Source organism: Podarcis tiliguerta, assembly GCF_965153285.1.
Source record: "Podarcis tiliguerta genome assembly, chromosome: 8".
NCBI classification, from domain to species: domain Eukaryota; kingdom Metazoa; phylum Chordata; class Lepidosauria; order Squamata; family Lacertidae; genus Podarcis; species Podarcis tiliguerta.
Genome location: NC_139541.1, coordinates 77,403,649 through 77,428,223, shown reverse-complemented (window position 1 = coordinate 77,428,223; position 24,575 = coordinate 77,403,649). Strand labels below are relative to the sequence as shown.

Sequence of the window (24,575 nt, the reverse complement as noted above, 5' to 3'; positions counted from 1 at the left end):
TGCTGCATGTAAAGCTGCCTGCAACCTTTGGCAAGATGGCAAACATTGCGCAGGAACCGCAGGTGACTGCAGCTGTTCCCTCACCCTCCATCTTGAGAACGTGTCGTTGGGGGTGGCTACAGTGGTCCTCCATCTTAAAAAGCGTGAAGACAGGACAAATAACCCCTCAAAAAAACATAGGTCTCCCCCAACAAACGTTTGAGACTAGCTCCCCTAAATCTAAAAGATGGATCAAACTTCTTCTTCAGCTGCTGCCCTGCAAGCTCTGATAAGCTCCTCCCACAGCTAATCACCTGACTCAACAGAAACCCTGCCCCCTCTGACCTTTGCACAGGGAGAGCAGCTAATCAGCCACAAAGAAACACCAGTGAGAACAGTGGAGGTCGAGCATTTATAAGCCCAGAATTCATAATCTGGTTTTACTTCCTCCTTCAATGGTTCTCATCATTGATGTCCTACAGAACTATTCGTGGTGACTTACAATAATAATATATATTATACCACAATGCACGACTCTGGAATATGACGAGTCCAATCTCCACAATCTCTGGCACAAAGTACGAATATAGCCAAAACTAAGCATTGGAGGGTTTTCTTGTTTTGTTTTTAATTTCATCAGTAGACATGATGGTGTGCTTTCCCCCTGCCTTGTTGGGTTTGGGCCAGGTACAAAGGCCGATGCTTATCAAGGGGCTCTTGATTCTTCCATCATCATTTTCAAATAAATGGAGTTTCTCTTCTTGGGGAGATGGGGAACATAAAATCCGTGGAACTCATGGAAGCTCTTCTGGGCTTGGCTCCAAAGAGTTTTCTGCCCTATTGGCTATTTTTCTTACCTGGAAGAGAACCAATCATAGGCTGAAAACCAGAACCACCACCATCATCATCATTTCACCCTCACCACCCCACCCTTTTACCCTAAGGTTCCAGAGCAGGTTACAACAATTAAAATACAACATTAAAAACAATATACAGTAAGAGAAATAAGGAGGGTTGTAAATGCTTATCTCAGGCATCGAAAGACAGGTTCATCTTCTGCATTCACCGAAAACTGAAGGTGACAGAGACATCTCAATGGGGAAGAAGTTCCACAACTTAGGGGCTGCAACAGAGACTGCCCTTTCTTGGGCCAACCTTCCCGAGTTTCTGAGGGTGGTGGAGCAACCAGGAGGGCTCCCTCTGACAATTTTAACACCCAAGGGAATCTGTAAGGCAGGTAGAGGACTAAGCATTGGAGGCCTGTGTCGTTTAAGGCTTCAAACACTAACGTGAGCACTTTGAGCTCGGCCCAGAAATGAACTGGCAGCCAATGTCAACATCCAGTCTTGGATTTCTCTGAGGGAGAACTTCTGGATATACATGCTGGACTCCTGGACTTCACATGGCCTCCTCCCGGAGGATAGTCTCAGCATCACTTAAAGGTAAAGGGACCCCTGACCATTAGGTCCAGTCGTGGCCGACTCTGGGGTTGCGGCACTCATCTCGCTTTATTGGCCGAGGGGGCCGGCGTACAGCTTCCGGGTCATGTGGCCAGCATGACTAAGCCGCTTCTGGCGAACCAGAGGAGTGCACGGAAACGCCGTTTACCTTCCTGCTGGAGCGGTAGCTATTTATCTACTTGCACTTTGACGTGCTTTCGAACTGCTAGGTTGGCAGGAGCAATGGGAGCTCACCCTGTTGCGGGGATTTGAACCGCCGACCTTCTGATTGGCAAGTCCTAGGCTCTGTGGTTTAACCCACAGCGCTTCAGCAAATGAAGGTCGTCTGAGCACCCCATCCCATACCCTCCAACATTTCTCCTATGAAAATAGGGAAACCCTATTCCATAACAACATCAGCAACAATTTTACTATTTATACACCACCCGTCTGATTGGATTGCCCCAGCCAACTTCCAACATATTTAAAAACATAATAAAACAGTAAACTTAAATTATTATTATTATTATTATTATTATTATTATTATTATTATTATTATTATTATTGCTATGCAGGCCTGCCTTCAGATGTCTTCTAAAGGTTGTATGGTTACTTATCACCTTGGCTCGGGGGTCTCATAATTCCTACCCTCCAACATTTCTCCAATGAAAATAGGGCCATCCTGAGGTAAAACCGGACATTCCAGGATCAAATCAGAAACTGGGATGCCTTCTGTAAATCCCTGGAAAATAGGGATACTTGGAAGGTCTGCCATTCTCATAGCTTTATAGCCAGTGCTTTTTTCCTTTAAAAATGTTTAGGGGTACTCTCATTTTGGCTCAAGAACATCACCATTTTATAGTTCGAATCAGGAAAGATAAATACAGTAAATGGCCAAAAGGCCACCATCGGGGGTAGAAACCGAACTGACGATTCACCGTGCTAGAGAAGAAACTATTTTTTATTTAAATTTTTAGTTTCTTCTCCCATTAGTTTCACAAAATATTTAGGGATTTGTGTACCCCCCAGGGGGAAAAAGCACTGTTTATAGCTATCACCTTGGAAACAGTAACTTTTAAAAAGTCAGAGCAACCAACGAAGGTTATGTTGGTCACTGTAATAAATACATGGTTTAAGTGATTAACAGCATCCTCCCACTCAGGGCCGGCTCAAGAGATTTCGGCACCTGAGGCATGCCACAAAATGGTGCGCGCACCCTGCCAGGGAAGAAGGGGAGAGCGAAAATCTACAGTGGAAATGGGGGATGGAGTTGGAATAAAGATTGACATGGGGAACTAGGGCGGGAGAAGACAAGAGGCGCCTCCTATTGGCCAAAAGCCTGTTGTAGAGGCAGCCTGAGGGGGGGGACCTGTTGCTGAGGCAACAGCAGATCCAGCCTCCAAGGAGCGTCCCAGACCATGAATTCCTTTGAGGCTGCAACTGCTGCCACTTCGGATCTTGCCACCCGAGGCAGTTGCCTCGCCTTGCATCCTGTGTGAGCCGGCCCGGATCCTACCTGCATCCGAGACAAATTTGCCGGAAGTACTGTCTGATATTCTTTCTTTCTCTCTCTCTCTGTTTCTCCCTCTCCCTTTCTGTTAAATTATCTACATTACCGTACAAAACCTTGTGTGACTGTGTAGGAAATCAGGCCTACAAGAAAGACAGCCCCGACTATGCAAGCCACAAAAATCCCGGCGACGGCTCCTCCAGAGACGCTCGTCGTTTTTTTCGTGTCGGTTCGCTTTTCTGGAGAGACAGGAAAAGGTCAGGTGAGAAGTAGGAAGGAGAACCGTAATTCAGTGTCTCTTGTTTATCTCATTGCATTTCCCCCCATCCTCTCCATCGATCCTGGAGACCAAACAGGCCCACTGAGGCAGAGCAAGATGGTTTCTGAAAAGATCGTTCCCCTCCCGTTTCCCCCATGCTTGCTGTGGCAACCCCCCCCTCTTTTCTCACTACGTGGTACGGTCTCAAGGCTAAAAGTGTGAGCAGAGAAAGTTCCATGTCTAGGTTTGGGGGGTGAGCAGGTTGCGTCCCTCCAAGCTTCTCTTCCTGGTCCTCCTCTCTTGGCTGTAACCCTCGCCAACCCACTTCTCCATCCTTGCCCTTTGAACCCTTGCTTCCCTGGATGAGGATGGAGACATGCTATTTGCCCTGGGCTAGATGAACAAGGATCGCCAGTTTCCTATGGTCCTACACAGATTCAGTTGCTAAAATTATATAGAATCATAGAATCATAGAGTTGGAAGAGACCACAAGGGCCATCGAGTCCAACCCCCTGCCAAGCAGGAAACACCATCAGAGCACTCCTGACATATGGTTGTCAAGCCTCTGCTTAAAGACCTCCAAAGAAGGAGACTCCACCACACTCCTTGGCAGCAAATTCCACTGTCAAACAGCTCTTACTGTCAGCTTTTCTGACTTTGTGTCTACACGTGCTGGCTATTTGTTTGAATTCCTCCTTGGTGGTTCCCCCCTTTTCCATTTTTTGTACACATCCTTTTTAAATCTTAACTCAGTTAAAAGTTCTTTAGATAGCCACCCTGGCTTCTTTAGGCACCTTCCATGTTTCCGTCTCATTGGTATTGCCTGAAGTTGTGCTTTTACTATCTCCCTCTTAACAAACTCCCAGCCATCATGAACTCCCTTTCCTTTTAGTATTCCTGTCCATGGGATCTCACCCAGCACTTCCCTAAGTTTTATATCTTGCTCCTGTTTACAGTTCTCCGTATTCTTTTCGTTCGGCTGAACCCAAGCGCATCATCCTCTCCAAGAAACAAAAGAGGCTGCTTTCTGTTGAAATAGCTAGAGTGTGGTACTGAGGAGACCAAGGTCGTGGGTTCGAGCCCCATACGGGTCACCTGCATTACAGGCGGTTGGAGAAGATGAACCTCGGGGTCCCTTCTGACTCTGTCATTCTATGAGTCAGTGCAACTAGCTCAGCACTGACTCAACAAGATAGCTCAGTCGGTAGACTATGAGGTGCTTAATCTTAGGGTTGTGGATTCGAGCTCCATGTTGGGCAAAAAGATTCCTAGACTAGGTGACCCTCAGGATCTCTTTCACCTCTACAATTATATGATTCTATGAATTCTTCAGGGTTCTAGCCAGGTCTTCCCCAGCCCTACCTGGAGAAGCCAGGATTGGACCTGGGACCTTCTGCATGCCAAGCAGGTGCTCTACCCATTGAGATAGGGCCTGTCCCCTAATAAATAGTAAACCTAATACATGCAGAACTTAATAATAATAATAATAATTTATTTATACCCCGCCCATCAAGCTGGGTTTCCACAGCCACTCTGGGCAGCTCCCAACAGAATACTAAAAACACAATCAAACATCGAACATTAAAAACTTCTCTAAACAGGGCTGCCTTCAGATGTCTTCTAAAAGTCAGATAGTTGTTTATTTCCTTGACATCTGATGGAAGGGCGTTCCACAGGGCGGGTGCCACCACCGAGAAGGCCCTCTGCATGGCTCCCTGTAACCTCACTTCTCACAGTGAGGGAACCACCAGAAGGCCCTCAGAGCTGGAGCTCAGTGTTTGGGCTGAATGATGGGGGTGGAGACGCTCCTTCAGGTATACTGGGCCGAGGCCGTTTAGGGCTTTAAAGGTCAACACCAGCACTTTGAATTGTGCTCGGAAACGTACTGGGAGCCAATGTAGGTCTTTCAAGACCGGGGTTATGTGGTCTCGGCGGCCGCCCCCAGTCACCAGTCTAGCTGCCGCATTCTGTATTAGTTGTAGTTTCTGGGTCACCTTCAAAGGTCGCCCCACGTAGAGCGCATTGCAGTAGCCCAAGCGAGAGATAACTAGAGCATGCACCACTCTGGCAAGGCTGTCCGCGGGCAGGTAGGGTCTCAGCCTGCGTACCAGATAGATACACTGAGCTGCAGCCCAACTGCTAAATATACGAAACCAAAATACCTATTCAGATTCAAGACACGATAAACATCATTGAAACACCAGATGATATCATCATGCGGTGCGTGTCTGTAGAGAGATATCAAGAGGGGAAGAATGATTGTGTAGGTTAAGAAGGGGCATGTGAAACATTTACCTATGACCACTAAGAATATCTGCCCCGCTTCTGACTCCTTAGTAGTGTTTCTTTGCATTATATAGTACGTGATATCTGAGACTGATATGTTCTTGATCTGCAAGGAGCAATCCGTGTTCACAGACTCCCGCCCAGTATACGAGGCTTTGTATTGAACATCTTTCACCGGAGGCGGCTGATAAACCAAGATCTGATTCTTCTCAGCCGTATCCCACCGGAACCAGCTGCAGGTGTCCACCTTCTCCTTGCTCTCTTCCGGAATCAGCAAGACCTCCCCTCCTACCTGGGGGAACCAGGGCTGGACGGTGATGAGGAGGGTAAAGTTCTGGTCCGCTTCCAGAAACACAAAGGAAGAAAACAAGATATGGGCTGAGGGAGGTGAGGGGGAAAGAAGAGGCAAGAGATTCAGGTCAAGGAACAAGCCGATAACACACAGTTTTCACCCCAATCAGAGACATTTGCAAGTGTGCAATGTGGACATCACGGGTGGTGCTGTGAGCTAAACCACAGAGCCTAGGACTTGCCGATCAGAAGGTTGGCGGTTCGAATCCCCGTGACGGGGTGAGCTCCCGTTGCTCGGTCCCTGCTCCTGCCCACCTAGCAGTTCAAAAGCACGTCAAAGTGCAAGTAAATAAATAGGTACCACTCTGGCGGGGAGGTAAACGGCGTTTCCGTGCGCTGCTCTGGTTCGCCAGAAGTGGCTTAGTCATGCTGGCCACATGACCCGGAAACTGTATGCCGGCTCCCTCGGCCAATAAAGTGAGATGAGCACCGCAACCCCAGAGTCAGCCACGACTGGACCTAATGGTCAGGGGTCCCTTTACCTTAATGTTGGAGGTCAAGATAGCCCTCTGTTTCCCAAACCACAATTTTAGAGCACAGCTGATCTGGGTCTCTCTCCTCCCCACACCATCACTATGCTAACCCCCACTGCTCCACAGGGAGCCCCCAATCTTTCACCTGCCAGAAGGAGCAGTGGAGATTTGAAGGTCTTTGGCATCATGGGAGATTCCCTTTATGCCCGGCTGGATGCCTGGGTTCCTTTTATCTTCTTTGCTCCCAATGCTGGGGGCATCAGCTGAACCCACCTGCTCACGACCCACCCTAGGCTTTCCCCTACTGGAGCTCAGGAGGCCTCACAGTCAGCAGCCCCCTTCCCCATTGCGATCTCCTAGGCAACCAGAGGAGGTCACAAAGCAGCCTGTGCTGTGTTGAACTGGAAGTGGGAAGCCCTTTATGGGGTCCCACTCAGATAGCTGGACTGCAAATTTATATATCTATCTGAGGCTGTGATTTGGCTGGGAAAGTGGCGTAGTGTAGGGGAGGCAGAGGGGTGATTGCCCTGGGTGTAAATTTTTTGGGGGGCACAATTTCATCTCCGGGTGCTGCCCCAATACAATTGTGCACTACCGTCACTAGGCTCGATTCAAACGGCTTCTCCAGGCAAACCAGGAAGTGATCTCTCCAGATCTCCTGGGTGGTGCAGATACTGTTAGGTAGTAGAATGCACATGCGTAATATGGCTGTTTCCCACTCACTCCTCACAGCCCCGGCCACTGGCAACCCATGGTACGCCACTGGGGGAGGGACTGTATGGACTTGTCCCTTCAGGTCTATTGCAGGCACTTTCAAATTTCACATTCTACCAATTAGGTGATTGTATTTTCACATTTGTAGTCCAAGCTTTCTCCAAGGAGTTCAAGGCACGTGGTTCCTTGCTTGGAGGTTTCTAAGCAGAGGTTGGATGGCCGTCTGTCATGGATACTTTAGCTGAGATTCCTGTACTCTAGTGGGTTGGACTAGATGGCCCTTGGGGTCCCTTACATAACCATAAAAACCCATCAATTTCATTTTTTGATCATGGTGAGTTCCTGGTGTCACTACCCCTCCTGACCAGAAGGGGGAGCAGAGGCACTAGAAGGATCAGTGTAAGCAATCGGTTTTATTGTTTACATTTTTCATTTTCAGGTTTTCTCATTTTACAAAACATATCAGAAAATCTTTTTATACATTTAAATATACTATGGTCTACCCTCCTCTCCTTTCTGTAGTTACATAAGTTGTATCTTCTTTTTTCTGCACCTGCAACATTAAAACCTAAATATAATGAATCACTTGTACTCGAAATTTTAATATCACCATCTGCACGTGTTTATATCAATCCTGCTAACGTTTTAAGTCATTTACAATCATTCTTTAGATATTCAACAAACAATCCCCACTCTTGCTTAAAGATTCTATCTTCTTAGCTCTTAATCTTCTAGTAAGTTTTGCCGTTTCTGCATACTCCAGTAACTTTGGCTGCCAGTTCTCTTTATTTGGGGCATATTCGTCTTTCCACCTCTGGGCACATGCCATTTGGGCTGCTGAGGTCATATACATAAATATACCCCCCTCCCCCCTTCTTTAGGTATCTCAGATCCAATTATCCCTCAAAGAAAGGCTTCTGGTTTCTTGACAAATGTCACCTTAAACATTTTTAAAAATTTGTTATATATCATTTCCCAGAAGGCTTTTTGAGGATGCCCAGAGCTTACAGAGTTAACAGCTCAAGGGAAATGATATCCTGTCACTGGGGGGGTGTTCACATACGGGTTTCGCACTTTGTTATGTGAACGCTTTTCTCATGTCTTCGCTCTCTCCTGGCTGAAATGTTTGTTTTGCTGCTATACAATAGAATAGAAGCAGCTGTTGTACGGGAGTTTTACTGCATGGCTGAGATTCCTTTCACACAGACACACCTCTGCTCAAGATACTCTGCTGTAGCCGGGAGAAGCAGATGGGCGCAGTGGAAGTGGACTGGACGTCACGACAGTGCCGCTGTTTGCAGCCTTGATGGATGATCAACGGAACAGGCTTTCTCCTTTTACAGGCCCAGCACCAGTGTGAACAATTGAAGCTGAGCATCTATAAGCATGGAATGCATAGCCTGGTGTGCTTGCCTGCTTGCCCATTCAGGAATGAGACTTGGGCTGCAGCAGATCCACGCATTCTCCCTTGGAATACTAAGCAGGGGCAGACCTTGGCATCTCAAATGTCAGTGGTTCCCTGTCTGATGCCAAAATGTGCGCCCCTGCCTCTTGCCTTCCATTGAAGTAATAGTAGTGGCCCCTTTTCCAGCACCCCAGCAGCTCTGCGCCCGGTGCAAGTGTACCAGTCACGTTCCCCTAGAGCCGTCTCTGTACCCAGTTACTGTCGGACTTGCGTTCAACCGAGCGACTCCTCCGGTCGAGTCCTCCAATGTGATTAACGACCTGAGCCTTTGATAAGGCTCCAGGCACGCTCCCTCATTACGCAGAGTATCCAGCAGCAGGGACAGACGAGAGATATGAGCTACATTGCAAAGAGGTTTCTTTTCTAACTATGCAGACAGAAAAGAAAAATACATCCTCTCTCTGTGAGAGCAGAGAGGCAACTGGAACAAAGGAACAGGAAACCAGTAATATCAACATCCGTCTCCCGTGAGACTCCCAACAGTCTGGAATCCCTGGAATGTAAACAGAGTCCTATGACTCCAAGCACTGCACCAGTGGCACAAACAGAAACCTAACAGTTACCCTCAGCACTGCTAATGTTACCGTGAGGCGTGGTCAGAGTCCGGTCCTAGGCCGAGTGTCTGGAGACTGTCCACCAAGGGCGAAGTGGGGTCCAAAGCAAGAAGCTGGTCATGGTCGGGAACTCTGGAGAAACAGGTCTGGGTGCTGGCAGAAACAGGTTTCCAACTTTGTTGCTCCTGCAAACTGGGACTGAGCTGACTGGCCTTTATTTCCTCTGAGGCTAGGGGAGGCCCCGGCCCACAGGTGACCCGCCTCTCCTGGCCTTAAGGCGAGCACTCCTCCTGAGAGAACCCAGTTCCCTCTGCCTCTCTGCCCTGAGCCTCTGCAGCTCAGGAGAGGCTGGAGGGTTACTGGACTCAGGGGCAGCTTCACTTTCTCCTGACAGGGCTGGGAGAAGTACACCTGCAGGAAATGGGTCCTCAATCACCTCCGGAGCCAGAGTGGAAACATCTGGTGTCTGCTCCTGAGGATCCGGCACAGGTGCAGGCCCTTCAGATTCAAGCCCCTGCCCTGGCTCAGCCGGCCCTGGAGGCGGGGACTCCTGTGCAGGCTGGGACTCCTCAGGTTCAGATTCTGATTCAGATTCCCAGGCCATCACAGCTAAGCAGGACATGAGCACTTATGTTCCATCTGCCCATCATGCAACTCTGGGAGCTTAGCTAAGGGCAGTCAAAATGTTCAAGGGGCTGGAGCAATTCCCCTATGAGGAAAGGCTGAAGCATTTGGTGCTTTTTAGTCTAAAGAAAAGGTTAAGTGCCAACAGGAAGAAGGGTCATTTTATCACATGTGGTGGCCCTGTAGAAATTGGGGGGGGGGGGGAATACACAGTGATACCTTGGTTTTCAAACATCTCCATTGACGGACAATTCAGTTTTTGAGTGCTGTAAACCCGGAAGTAAATGCTTTGGTTTTTGAACATGCCTCAGAAATTGACCATGCCACGTGGCTTACCCTGAGTGCAAAATCCTGAGGCCTAGCTATCAGCTATTGAGTTTTTGGTTTTCAAATGTTTCGGAACTCGGATGGTCTTCCAGGACAGATTACGTTCGAAACCGAGGTACCACTGTATAATGAATTGAAAAATGATGTTTAAATATATAATCCCTATAGTCACTAAAAAGCCCGAATCCTTTTTACTAGGAATTATGGGGGTGGCCGTTCTAAGAAAGCAGACTAGTTTATTTACCGTATGTACATGACAACAGCAGCTAGAACTTTATATGCACCTTTTTTTGGACAAAGAAGTTCTAAAGGCGTGTTGTTGTTTTTAGAAAACACTTCAAATATGGGCTGCCATATGGCTGGCTTTTCCCAGACTTTTTTTTAGCAATTTCTGAAAATTCTGCCTGAACGCAATTTTCGACAGATGAATCCCGGTTATGTCCTGGATTTTCCGGGTGTATGGCAGACCTGGTGGAAAGAGAATGGATTACCAACGGAGGAGAAATGGGTTATCAAACTGCTGGACTATGCTGAAATGGCACAATTAACTGCCAAATTAAAAGGACATAATGACGAGTTGCTTAGGGAGGAATGGAGACCACGGGTAGATGATCTATCAAGTTATCAGCCATATATTAAGTCATGGGCAGGATTTGAAATATAAGCAACGGATTACTGAAAGATTTAACCGGTAGCGGGGTTTAGATAATAAAAATATGTGTGTTATAAAACAGCTAATAAAAAGGAGTAAAAAACAATCAAACATCAGGAAAGGGTGGGAAGTCAAGAAGAAACTTGGGTGTTAAAAAACAATTGTGTATGATGATAAATGCTTTGAAATGTTTTTGGAGGCTTTGTAAAAAATGATACGGGAAAAAGAGAAAAGGTAAAGTAAGAAATGATGTGTTAGTAGTTTATAAAATTATAAAAGTGGATGGAGGAAAGTTTTTCCTGCCTCTCTCATAAAGTTAGAGCTTGTGAACATCTACTGGAGCAGAACGTTGGAAGATTCAGGACAGAAAAAAGAAAGTACAGTGGTACCTCCGATTAAGAACTTTATTTGTTCCGGAGGTCCGTTCTTAACCTGAAACTGTTCTTAACCTGAGGTACCACTTTAGCTAATGGGGCCTCCCGCTGTCGCCATGTGATTTCTTTTCTCATCCTGAAGCAAAGTTCTTAACCCGAGGTACTATATCTGGGTTAGCGGAGTCTGTAACCTGAAGCATCTGTAACCTGAAGCATCTATAACCCGAGGTACCACTGTACCTCTATAAGCAGTGCATTGTTAAACTATGGAACTGTCTCCCACAGGAGGAAGTGATGACCACCAAGTTGATGGTCTTCTTATTTTGCAGCATGGAACCACTTCTGGAATTTCATTCCATTCACATTTGAGGATGCATTTGCCTAATTCACAGCTCCCAAGACAAAAGACAGACAGCCTTTGAAATTCGCACTTTCCTGAATTTTGCGACGCAGTTCTCCGGCCGAGAGCTGTGTACAAAAATGCACATACTGAGATGAAGTGTGCATAAAAATGAACATGTTAGTGATGACAACAATGTGCAAAAAGGCAGGCTTTGCTTTGCTAAAACGCTTGTGGGTTTTCAGGAGGGACTTTTAAGAAACAACTCACAAAATGATGTGGAAATGTGGAAAAATGAACATAATGGAAGAAACAGAGAAACACCGAAACCGATAGACTGCCCCGTTCCTCACAATCACTGAGTTTCACTTCTCGCCAGGACCCACCGCAGCCCACTACCCCAACCAATATTATTATAATAATATAATAATAATAATAATTTATTATTTATACCCCGCCCATCTGGCTGAGTTTCCCCAGCCACTCTGGGCGGCTCCCAATCAAGTGTTAAAAACAGTATAGCGTTAAATATTAAAAACTTCCCTGAACAGGGCTGCCTTCAGATGTCTTTTAAAGATAGGATAGCTACTTATTTCCTTCACATCTGAAGGGAGGGCGTTCCACAGGGTGGGCGCCACTACTGAGAAGGCCCTCTGCCTGGTTCCCTGTAACCTAACTTCTCGCAATGAGGGAACCGCCAGAAGGCCCTCGGCGTTGGATCTCAGTTTAACGATGCAGGTGGAGACGCTCCTTCAGGTATATTGCCATATTATTATGTGTTACAGTGGAATATGGACAGAGCCATCCCATCAGACCCTGGCAAAGAAATATGGGCACAGCGGAATTGGGCATTGGAGGCTTTTATTGCCTCAGGGGACATAATGTTCTATCTGCCCCAGGGGCTGTGGGTGAATCACAAGGGCCTTAAATCATTTCATCGTGATTTTTCAAGTAGATTTCAAGTAGATATTTCAAGTGGAGCTTCTCTTCTTGGCAGAGTGGGGGAAATGGTCGACGCTGCTCCAGACTGGAAGGCTGACAAAATTGTTGACCAGGACGATCTCTCTCTTACTCTTTTTGCTTTTACCTGGAAGAGAATCAGTCTAGAATCAGAGGATGGAGAGCAGAAATAAGGTAAGGCAAAAGTAAAGGATCTCTGGGCGGTTAAGTCCAATTGGATTCAACTATGGGGTGTGGCACTCAACTCCACTTTCAGGCCGAGGGAGCCGGCGTTTGTCTGCAGACAGCTTTCTGTGCCATGTCGCCAGCATGACTAAATCGCTTCTGGTACAACGCAACACCACGACAAGAATTAAATCATTATGCTGGATAGTAGGGTTTAGTGAGGTCAGGGCTGAGGCTGGGTTTGGCAAGAGAGGCTGTTTAACCATTTTGGAGATAATATCCAAGACCCTGCTCCAAAATATATAAACAATTTTGCATGAAAGAAGAGAAGAAGAGTTTGGACTTGATATCCCGCTTTATCACTACCCGAAGGAATCTCAAAGCGTCTAACATCCTCCTTTCCCTTCCTCCTCCACAACAAACACTCTGTGAGGTGAGTGGGGCTGAGAGACTTCAGAGAAGTGTGACTGGCCCAAGGTCACCCAGCAGCTGCATGTGGAGGAGAAGGGAAGCGAATCCGGTTCACCAGATCACGAGACTACTGCTCTTAACCACTACACCACACTGGCTCTATGTTCCAAAATTCCCACAGCCTCTCCAACAAAGTTGGGGGATAGGGGTTTGTTGATTTTGGCTAGATGAACCGGAGTCCTGAAAAAAACTTCTTAGGCAACCACCCGATCTGAAATCCTTAAGTCCCGCGAATGTTGACGCTACTGAGGTGGATAACAACAACAACAACTTACTATTTATACCCTGCCCATCTGGCTGGGTTTCCCCAGTCTCTTTGGGTGGCTTCCAACAAAAGATTAAAAGTAAATTAAAACATCAGTCATTAAAAAATTCCCTAAACAGGGCTGCCTCCAGATGTCTTCTAAACATCAAAGTCTTGACTCTGCATAAGGCAGCTTCCTATGTTTTTGCGGATGGAAGTGAGAGCTGGACCATCAAGAAGGCTGATCGCCGAAGAATTGACGCTTTTGAATTATGGTGCTGGAGGAGACTCTTGAGAGTCCCATGGACTGCAAGAAGATCAAACCTCTCCATTCTTAAGGAAATCAGCCCTGAGTGCTCACTGGAAGGACAGATCGTGAAGCTGAGGCTCCAATACTTTGGCCACCTCATGAGAAGAGAAGACTCACTGGAAAAGACCCTGATGTTGGGAAAGATGGAGGGCACAAGGAGAAGAGGACGACAGAGGACGAGATGGTTGGACAGTGTTCTCGAAGCTACGAACATGAGTTTGACCAAGCTGCGGGAGGCAGTGGAAGACAGAAGTGCCTGGCGTGCTCTGGTCCATGGGGTCACGAAGAGTCGGACACGACTGAACGACTAAACAACAACAACAAGGTGCAAAAGAGCAGGTGCCACACAGATCTACTGCTGTGGTCCTCCCATGTAGAGCTGGCAGGTACTTACTTCTGGGCTTTGGGCGCTCCTTTCTTTGGACCTTTTTTCTTCTCACCCCCCTTTTTCTCCGGAGCCTTCTGGCCTTCTTTATTCCTAAGGAAACAAAGAGACCCTTGCTGTTGTTCCCTGGCAACCAGCACTCAAGTGGCACATGACCAGCATTTGCCCTCTCATCCTTACTGGTTCTTTCCCTAGCACCTCCCCACTGTCTGTCATGGCATCCATCGACTCATGGAGTACTGCAGTGGCATGGCCACTTGTTCATCAGAATAAGAGCCCTGGCGGGACTTCCGGGCAAGGAACGTGGCGGACTGAACATCTACTGTCGACAGCTAAGCCGGCAGAGATAATTGTATGGGGATTAATGATAGCCAAGCCATAGATCTTGGTTATCGAATTCGCTCTGAATAGAGTCAGTGCTTTTCCCCCCTAGAAAAAGTGGTGTCTACAGGTTCTATGGGGGAAGCCATGACTGCATGAAGTGGCATCATAGTGCTTTAAATGCATGGTGCGCATGCATATACGTGGCTTGGTTTAAAGACACAGTAAGGGAGACGGGGGATATTGCATTTGCTTGCCCATAGTTATGACCTGGACAGTATGCCTGGTCATGAAATTAGTATGGAGACATGTACTGCATTGCAATTAAAATTATGGTAGCTCTCTTTAATGGTGCATCTATACATACAGTGGTACCTTGGTTCTCAAACAGTTCACGAAAGTTCACGAAAAACTTGGAACCCGAGTGTAGCAAACCCAGAAGTGAGCATTCCGGTTCTCATTTTTTTTGGGGGGGGGGGGAGTCGAATGTGCTTTGTTTTGAGTTGCACTGCTTATTAGCGTCCTACCGTTTTAATCAAAGAGTTCCGCTTCCATTTTAGTGCTGTGCTGCTAATTAGCATCCTACCTATGTGCAGACCAGTGCGAGAGATCGTGCTGATTCGGGAGGTGGGGGAGAAGTGTTCTTGCAGTGCTCTGCAGCCCAGCTGCTTTGACATGAGAGAGAGAGATCTCAAAAGATCACACTGATTAGGGCAGTGCAGAGAAGCGTCATGGCAGCCCTGAAGCCCAGCTGTTTTGACATGAGAAAGAGGGAGAGATCTCAAAAGACAGCGCTGATGGAGCGGAGGGGAGAAGCGTTTTAGGGGTAGTTTTTCAACAATCAGGAATGGGTTAATAGTTTTTGCATTACTTTCTATGGGAAAGTGCACCTTGGTTTTGGAACATTTTGGTTTTGGAACGGACTTCCGGAATGGATTACGTTTGAGAACCAAGGTACCACTGTATAGCACAGCACGTGCCCATTCTATGAAAATCTTCAATCCCTTTGGTCCAGGGCCAGCCCAAGGCATTTTGCTGCCTGAGGAGGAGGTTATGCTCCCAACACCATTCCATGCACAGAAACCAATTGGAAAGGGAAGGTGAAACATTGGCCAATCAATAGTGTCCTTCATGACACATGATACCAGCAGGTTAGTTATGGGGGTTCAGGCTAGGCTGCGTGACAGACACAGCTCTGTCCTCCAACAGAAAGCAAGTAAGAAGTGTGACATGATAGAAGTTTATTTTAAAAATTATGCATGACCTGGGAGAAAGTGTATAGAAAAAACCTCCCGCCCGCCGCCAAAAAACCCCCTCTAGAATGTTAGAAGATTCAGAACAGATAAAATAAATTCCTTTTTCAGGCAGTGTATTGTTGAACTATGGAACTCACACCTGCAGTAGGCAGGGATGACTATTGACTTAAAGGTAAAGGGACCCCTGACCATTAGGCCAGTCGTGACCGACTCTGGGGTTGCGGCACTCATTGCGCTTTATTGGCCGAGGGAGCCGGCGTACAGCTTCCAGGTTGTGTGGCCAGCATGACTAAGCCACTTTTGGTGAACCAGAGCAGCGCATGGAAATGCCATTTACCTTCCCGCCAGAGCGGTACCTATTTATCTACTTGCACTGTGTGCTTTCAAACTGCTAGGTTGGCAGGAGCAGGGACCAGGCAATGGGAGCTCACCCCGTCGTGGGGATTCGAACCGCCAACCTTCTGATCGGCAAGTCCTAGGCTCTGTGGTTTAACCCACAGCGCCACCTGCATCCCATGACTATTGACTATTGACTTAGGTGGCTTCAAAAGAGGATTGGACAAATTAATTGGGGGGGGAAGGCTACTACTAGCTATGTTCTGCCTCCACAGTAGGAGGCAACAATGCTTCTGAAGACCAGTTGCTGGAAAGCACAGGAGTGGAGAAGCGCTCTTCTGCTCAAGTCTTGCCTGTGGTTTTCCCACAGCCAAAAATGGGAGGTTCAAACTCCATTCACACCCCATCCTGACACCCTGGCACTTACGGCATTTGGGACTGGCTGGGTACCGGAGGTGGTGCCTCTGCAACTGGTGGTGCACTAAGGAAACAGGTAAAAAAGAGAGAGCAAAGAGTTTAGAAGTGAGAAGCACGCTTTGGCCCCTTGCGACCACGCCAGAGATAGCAGCTTATTTACTTCCTCCCCAACTGTTGCGTGGCGAGTTCCTGCCCCCCCCCCAGTGGAAAAAAAGACTCATAACACAATTTTTAAGGTTAATGGGCAAAAAAAGGCCACAACATTATTGGTTACAGGTGGTGAGCAGTATTGGCTTAGGCATTGGTCCTCAACAACTATATCCGGCTTCAGCAAGTCTGGAAAGGGTTAGCCACCAGTAATAATAATAATAATAATAATAATAATAATAATAATAACAATAATTTTTTATTTATTATTTATACCCTGCCCATCTGGCTGGACTTCCCCAGCCACTCTGGGCGGCTTCCAAAAGAATATTAAAATACATCAAACATTAAAAGCTTCCCTAAACAGGGCTGCCTTCAGATGTCTTCTAAAAGCCTGGTAGTTGTTGTTCTCTTTGACATCTGGTGGGAGGTTGCTTCACAGGGAAGGCGCCACTACCGAGAAGGCCCTCTGCCTGGTTCCCTGTAACTTAGCTTCTCGCAGTGAGGGAACCGCCAGAGGGCCCTCGGTGCTGGACCTCAGTGTCCGGGTAGAACGATGGGGATGGAGACGCTCCTTCAGTAGGGGGAGTCCTTCTGATGCACATCAACTAGGAACTCCCCCGGGGTCACCGATAGGGGGCCTTAGGCCCTCACCTCCATAGGCTTCAGACAAGGCCATGCCCTCCCCAAATCCTTTATCGGGCTATCCTTCAATATGCGGGGCAGGTGATGGAGCTTCCTCCCCTCTTCCATCTACATAGCAATACCAATACCAATGCCTAACTGCCAATACCAAGAAAGTTGTGACAATTTGCTACAAGGTAGGTGAAAACCAAATGGCTGGTGCCAATTTGCCAAGTGGAAAAATTCCTACCAGGTCCCTCAATGGCCTCCAACCAAGGTCCATAGCAAGGTCAAGGAACGAAAACCTTAAAGGGCGGGAGGGTGGGAAAAGTAGGAACAGCTGGCAGACGGCAAAGAGGGAGATCCTCGGCCGTGTCCCCTTTAAATAGGTCAGGCCACGCCCCCAGAGCCAGCCGATTGGCTAGGCAGGGGGTGACGCGGCCAGGGATTCCCCTCTTTTGCCGCCTCCAGCTGCTCCTGTTTCCCACCCTCCCGCCCTTTAAGGTTGGCTCCAGCCACTGCACGTGTGGTGGGAGCGTGAAGCCCGCAACCCCACCTCCTCTGGAGGGCGGAAGTGGCTTTCCCATTCAACAGAGATAGTCCCTGTTTTCTGCCAGTCGTTGGCCTGTTTTGTCCTTACAGATCCAAACCTAGACCAAGGAGTATAAAATGAAAGCTAAATAAAATCACAGCTAGTTGCTCTCCTCTGCCCCTCACGCTTGCTACCTTATAGTTCAGTCCTACATCTGATGGTTCAGAGGTGCTTCCAAGCACTGGTGGAGAAAGAGGGGTGCGGTGGGCGCTGCCCACCCCGGGGGGTGTCATCCCTGAGGCGGGTGACACCGCTGCGGGTGGTGCCCCCCTGGGATGCTCGCAGACGCACACACCCCCGGGCAGCTAGCCCCTTCCCCAGTGCACAGCATGGAGCTGTGCTTCCAAGTCTCTTTCTCACAAGTAGCTGAAGACAGGTACAAATTGCTCGTACCCAGGAACACCCCCCTAAGTGCACTGCTCAACTGCTGGGTCACCAACTACATAGACTGCAAACTCATTGAATGCTACCTGTGCATACCTGAATACAACTATTTGTGCCCCAGGTCCACAGACTGTGCACTCCTTGAATGTAATGTGTGAACCCACCTCCCCTTCAGTGTATACAAGGTAGCACTCAAGTCTTTTTGTTACAATCTTTCACTTTGATGAAAGATTAAAGCAAAATGCCTTATGAAGAAGTAAATAAACTAAACAACAAATGATAAATATAATTACGCTTTGCTCCTTTTGACTTGGTAAGTTATCAGGCCTCCAGCTAAGATGACCCCAAAAAGACTTGCAATAGCAATCGCTGCGATGAGCCCCAGAGGAAGGCCTTTGGCCTTTGCAGCTTCGTCTGCGTCTTCTTCTGAAGGTTTATCCTCTAAAAAAAACCCAAAAGGCATGTGAGAACTAGGAAAATAGCTCCCAATGCCTCCTTGCTCCAGCTTGTCTCAGGTAGTGGCCTTCCTTATCCTTGCCACCATTGGAAGGTAGGGGGGTAGAGTTGTTGGCTGGTATCCATCTGTCTCAAAAGACAATGGAGTGTGCCTCCGTGGGTGAAGCCAAACCGCTGCAGTAGCAGCACCAAAATGACTTCCTGGGCAGCGTGTATGGAGGTTCTGGGCTGCCCAGGCGACTCCTGATGTGGCCTTGCTGATGTGGTCTAAGGAGATAGATCAGAGGGGCTTGGAAATTATTCATCAACACAGTGAGCTCCTAGACAGCAGACTGAGAAGAAGAAGAAGAAGAAGAAGAAGAAGAAGAAGAAGAAGAAGACGACGACGACTTTGGATTTGATATCCCGCTTTATCACTACCCGAAGGAGTCTCAAAGCGGCTAACATTCTCCTTTCCCTTCCTCCCCCACAACAAACACTCTGTGAGGTGAGTGGGGCTGAGAGACGTCAGAGAAGTGTGACTAGCCCTAGGTCACCCAACAGCTGCATGTGGAGGAGCGGGGAAGTGAACCTGGTTCACCAGATTACAAGTCTACCGCTCTTAACCACTACACCACACTGGCTCTCACGCAGGTCACTATGGTGAGGAGTAGCGTAGAATGGTAGAGTTGGAAGGGTCATCTAATCCAACCCCCTGCAATGCAGGAATCTCAAGTGTATTACTATTTATCTGTACCAGTGAAGTACCGTATTTTTCACTCCATAAGATGCACTTCTTTCTTCCTAAAAAGTAAGGGGAAATGTCTGTGCGTCTTATGGAGCGAATGCGTGGTCCCTGGAGCCAAATTGCCCAGGGGCAAAAAGCAGATCAGGAGGGAGATAAGGGACGCTACCAGTGAAGGAGGCTGCCTGGGAGCGGGGAGGTAAAGACAGTGAACTTCCAAGGAGAGGAGACAGGAAGACTAAAGCAATAAGGAGAGAAATTAGAAGAAAAGGAGGAGCAAAAAACTGCTCCAGCTAAGGAAAAGACACTAAGGCAAACAAGAGGGAAGGGAGTGATGAAAGGAAACAGCTGATTGGTGGGATCAGAAGAGAGATAAGGGACACTAGCGGAGGCTGCATAGGAGGGGGGAGGTAAAAGCCCATGAATCTCAGGATTTTTACATCGGGTCACCCCAAATTCACCATCAGTTCACATAGCATTTCCATGGCTACAGCCTGCACCAAAAAAATCACACACCCACTGTTGTGTGGGGCCACAATGGCGCAAAAACGTGGTTACAAAGCATGGATCCACATGGATCCTCAGGATTTTTGCATTGGGTCACCCCAAATTCACCATCAGATCACACATCTGTGGCCACAGCATGAACCACAAAAATCATACATCCACTGTTTCGTTCAGAAACACAGTGGATACACAGGTCTCTCTTGTATCCTCCTTTTTCAGGCTGCAATTCCTCTTTATTGGCAAAGCCTCAGTGGCCACCGTCCTACTAGGATCTCTAGCGGATGCTCAGCTCTGCATGAAGGCCAGTCCTACCGTTTGGCCGTGAGGCAGATACCTCAGGCAGCAACAGAAGGGCAACAAGTCGGTATTTAATTTGCTAACGTATTTCCTTATCACAGTTATTGAGTTTATTATGAGAAGGAGGGGCGTTTGTGGGATTTTCTGCCTTAGGTCCTAAAACAATTTGCTGTGCATCTTGATTTGGAGGGGTGATGGTGGAACAGACACTTGTCTTGCTGACTCAAGCAACAATGTGTCTGGGGAGACCCCTGTCTCGCATCTCAGCGGTAGGTTGGTGTGCCAGAAAGGGGCTGCAGCTCAGCCGAAGAGCACCAGCAAAACCAAAACTGGTGCCAATTTGAACCAAAATAAAACAATTAGTGGTTTGATTCCCTGCCCCCCAGACCTAGGCTAAGGTTCTATAGGATGTAAAATGTTTACCTTTGAACACCACAGTTTTTTCTCCCTCTTTTATTTCTTTACCACCAACTCCTTGTACTTCCACCTGCAGCAGATATAAGGTGGCATCTTCAGCAGTTAGCTTCGTTATGTGGAGGGCACATTCTGCATTTACAGATTCCCTGCCAGTATAGGCAAAATGGTACTCCAGTGAGGAATTGGGTGGTGGTATGTAGGTCAAGATTTGCTTGGACTTTGCCTTACTCCCCCGAAACCAAGTGCAGGAGGCATAGCTGCCTATCCCTTTTGGGATTAGGGTGACGTCCTTTCCTATCTCTGGAGTAACTGGTTCCAAATCGATAGTAATTTCACCCCCAGGACTCTCGGGTTCATCAGGCCCCCCAGGAGAATCAGGACCCTCAGTTTGCATAGTTTGCATGGTTCCCGAACCAGTAACTGTGGCACCCGTAGTTTCTGACCCAGGAGGAACAGTAGGAACCTTTGTTGTTGCTGCAGGAGGAAGAGGAGGAGGAGGCGGTGGTGGAGGCGGTGGAGGAGGTGGACGTGGTGGTGGAACAGTAGCCTTAGGTGTCACTGGAGGAGGAGGTGGAGGAGGTGGTGGTGGTGGTGGAGGAGGAGGAGGAGCAACAGTAGCCTTAGGCGTCACTGGAGGAGGTGGAGGTGGTGGTGGTGGAGGAGGAGGAGGAGCAACAGTAGCCTTAGGCGTCACTGGAGGAGGTGGAGGTGGTGGTGGTGGAGGAGGAGGAGGAGGTGCAACAGTAGCCTTAGGCGTCACTGGAGGAGGTGGAGGTGGTGGTGGTGGAGGAGGTGGAGGTGGAGGTGGAGGTGGTGGAAGAGTAGCCTTAGAGGTCACTGCAGGAGGAGCCCCAGTTGTTGCAGGTGGAGCAGCAGCCGTTGTAGGTGGAGCACCAGCTGTCGTTGCAGGAGCCCCAGCTGTGGTGGCAGGAGGAGCGACAGCCACGGTTGTTGTTGCTGCTGTCGTCATCACAGGAGCAAACAGGAAGCAAGAGCTCAAGATGTAGACTGTGGAGTGAGGAAGAGAGACAGCCATTCAGTTCAAGAGGCCAATAGCAGTCAGGAATAACAGAGATAGCAACCCTCTTGATTTTATTTCTAGATCACCAAGCCAGACTGAAGGCCGGGATGATGCCTTCCTAGAGCAGATTACCAAACATATTTTTTTTAAGAAGGAAAGATATAGTAGTCATGGGAGACGCCAACTACCCCAATATCTGTTGGAACACAGACTTCCCAGGAGGTGGAAGAAGCAACAAGGGGATCTTCTATATTGGACCTGGTCCTCACCAACAGGGAATAACTAATTGACAAAGTGGAAGTACTTGGAAAGTTTGGAGGAAGATGAATGTAGTTGGACATGAACTCTGGATTTCAAGGAGGCCAATTTCAAAAAGCGCAGGGAGCTAGTGGATGAGATCCCATGGTCAGAAACATGAAAAGAGAAGGGAGTCCAAGATGGATGGGAGCTTCTTAAAGGGGAAATATTGAAGGCCCCAAAACAGACATTTTCAACAGGAAAGAAAAGTAGGAGGCATATAAAGAAACAGATGTGTCTGCATAAGGAGCTTATAGGTGAGCTGGGATTTAAGAAAGGCGCATTTAAAAAAATAATAATGGGAGAAATGGGAAATCACAAAGGAGGAACCAACACACGAGTAGCCAACAGTTGCAGAGTGAAGGTCAGGCTGGCTAAAGCTCAGAATGAGCTCAGACTTGCAAGAGAGGTTAAAAATAGTAATGAATGGATTTCTGGCTTTGTCATGAGTCATTGGTGGTCGCTCCTCACTGCCCTCTGCGAGAAGCGAGGAGGTTGAGGAAAGCCAGGATTTATGAGGCAAAAATCCTGGTAATGTTCCCAGGTGGGGTCTGCAGAGCTCACTGCACCCCACTGTGCTGCTCAAGCCCGTGAAAGTCAGAGCGGGTGCGACCTGGGAGCGTGTCCCTACCAAGCCTCCATCTCTGGCATAATTTGTGGCTGGTTCCTCCATAACTTGGACAATTGGCATTAATCAAGAGGCGCTCCTGGGCTGACATATGCCAATGGGCTGCAATCAATCAGCTGCCGAAAGGACTGGGCTCTTTGAAGGGGGTGACGGGGGGAGAAGAAGATCCAGGTAGCTACCGAGCGGTGAGCTTGACATCGATACCAGGAAATGTCCAAGAACAGAGAATTCAACAGTCAGTCTGTGAGCGCTTAGAAAAGGGTGTTGTGATTACTAAGACCCACCATAGGTTTCTCAAAAACAAGTCATTCCAATGGAATCTCACTTCTTTTTTTGATAGAGTTACAAGCTTTGTGGATTGGGAGAATGAGTCAGCAAAAAAAAAAAGCTAATGCTTACCAGAGAAGAATGGTAAATTAAACGGTTGGACCAAGAATGGTAATTTAAACTGACCGGGAAGCTCAGGAACCAAGAAGACCAAAACTTTAACAAAGAGTGGAGGGGATTATCTTGGAGACCACCGTAAGCAGATGAAAACATTAGCAGGACTGCAATAACACTTGTAATGTAGCAAATACTATGGAGACGATGGAGTGATATAAAATTTGAACTAACTGAATATTATGCAGTTTAAAGGGCTGACAATAGGACCCATGAAGGGGAGTCCAGATATTTGAAGGAATCTTTAAATATGGATGAGTATGATTGTATTGTCATATTCTTATACTTGTAAAATCAAATAAAAACTATTTCCAAAAAGGAAGAAAAAAGAAGCAAATTCTGTTCTAGGGTCCAGATCAAGGGAAGTCATAATACTGCTCTAATCTGCCTTGGTCAGACCCCCAACTGGAGTCATGTGTTCTAGGTGCCACCGTTTAAGAAATATATTGAGAAGTTTGGAACGCTGATTCTTCTCCCCAGGCCAGAACCTCTGTTCCCCAGAGACACCCCCCCCCCATGTCTTACCTGCTAGAAGTAGAACCAGGCAGGACCTTGCAAACCCAGAAGGTCTGCAAGCTGTTGGGCGGCATCTGCATGTTGTTCGAGTTGCTCTTGCAGGTGGGAGGGTTTGGGGCATCCTGGGAGGTTCCCTTTGTGCCCAGGTTGGTGCCTGGGTTCCCCCCGTGTTCTTTGATGCCGGTGATTGGGATCCCCAGCTGAGCCCAGACACCCATCCTAGGTTCTCTTCTCCCACCCTAGGCCCAGGGTGCTTCAGTGCCAAGAGCCTGCTCAACCCCAGTGTAAACTCCCGGGTAACAAGAGAAAGAGGTCATAAAGCAGAGATATGAGTCATGAGCTGAGGGAGACCCCATGACTTTCCTTCTGCCCTGCTATGAAATTATTATTATTATTATTATTATTATTATTATTATTAATAATAATAATACCCCACCCATCTGGCTGGTTTTCCCCAACCACTCTGAGTGGCTCCCAACAGTATATTAAAAACACAATAAAACATCCAACATTTAAAACTCCCCTAAACAGGGCTGCCTTCAGATGTCTTCTAAAAGTCAAGTAGTTGTTTATTTCCTTGACATCTGATGGGAGGGCGTTCCACAGGGCGGGCGCCACCACCGAGAAGGTCCTCTGCCTGGTTCCCTGTAACCTGACTTCTCGCAGGGTGGGAACCACCAGAAGGCCCTCAGAGCTGGACCTCAGTGTCCGGGCAGAACGATGGGGGTGGAGACACTCCTTAAGGTCTACTGGGCTGAGTCCGTTTAGGGCTTTAAAGGTCACCACCAACCCTTTGAATTGTGCCCAGAAACGTACTGGGAGTCAATGTAGGTCTTTCAGGACCGGTGTTATGTGGTCTCAGTTGCCACTCCCAGTCACCAGTCTAGCTGTCGCATTCTGGATTAGTTGTAGTTTCCAGATCACCTTCAAAGGTAGCCCAAAGAAGAGGCAGGCAATCAACTCTTACATCCTCCTAGTGTCGCAGTAGCTTCTGCAGTGTGTGGAGACTGGCCCCTTCCTTGGAGATATCTGAGGCACTTTATCTGATTTTCTTTTCTTTAGCATGAAGCTAGGTTTAGGGGGAGAAATGTGACTTGGTTGGCATGTGAACCCTCCTATACCTCACTTTCCAAAGCAATTAGAATCATAGCATCGTCGAGCTGGAAGGGACCACAAGGGTCATCGAGACAAACGCCCCCCCCCTCCCCGCAATGAAAGGAATCACTTCTTTGTGATTGGCAACCCAGTTCTCTGGCCAAGGGAGGTGTGCAGAAATCCACGTGCTGGCGTTACGTCGGGCAAAATTGCATT

The 24,575-nt window shown here is 47.8% G+C and overlaps 2 protein-coding genes across 5 annotated transcripts; both read right to left on the bottom strand.

Moving 5' to 3' along the window:
- Window positions 1-582: 582 nt before the first annotated feature.
- LOC310684745 (cell adhesion molecule CEACAM3-like) lies at window positions 583-8,895 on the bottom strand. Of its 4 annotated transcripts, none has more exons than XR_014514810.1 (4): window positions 8,669-8,895; window positions 5,484-5,852; window positions 3,046-3,168; window positions 583-836 (listed from the first exon to the last, which is right to left on the bottom strand). XR_014514810.1 is itself a non-coding variant. In XM_083456255.1 (4 exons), the coding sequence occupies exons 1-4, from the start codon at window positions 6,484-6,486 to the stop codon at window positions 774-776; spliced, it is 567 nt and encodes a 188-aa protein (XP_083312381.1). In that variant the 5' UTR covers window positions 6,487-6,628; the 3' UTR covers window positions 583-773. The 4 variants fall into 4 exon arrangements, 3 of the variants coding, with proteins under 3 accessions (XP_083312381.1, XP_083312382.1, XP_083312383.1); XM_083456255.1 differs by lacking the exon at window positions 8,669-8,895 and adding an exon at window positions 6,444-6,628 and having other exon boundaries at window positions 3,077-3,168; XM_083456256.1 differs by lacking the exon at window positions 8,669-8,895 and adding an exon at window positions 6,444-6,627.
- Window positions 8,896-12,192: 3,297 nt separating this feature from the next.
- LOC310684431 (uncharacterized protein) lies at window positions 12,193-23,408 on the bottom strand. The gene is made up of 6 exons (XM_083455583.1): window positions 23,274-23,408; window positions 20,368-21,369; window positions 18,254-18,401; window positions 16,224-16,277; window positions 13,893-13,976; window positions 12,193-12,435 (listed from the first exon to the last, which is right to left on the bottom strand). Exons 1-6 carry the CDS (start codon window positions 23,383-23,385, stop codon window positions 12,432-12,434), a joined length of 1,404 nt encoding a protein of 467 aa, XP_083311709.1. The 5' UTR covers window positions 23,386-23,408; the 3' UTR covers window positions 12,193-12,431.
- Between the last annotated feature and the right edge of the window lie 1,167 nt (window positions 23,409-24,575).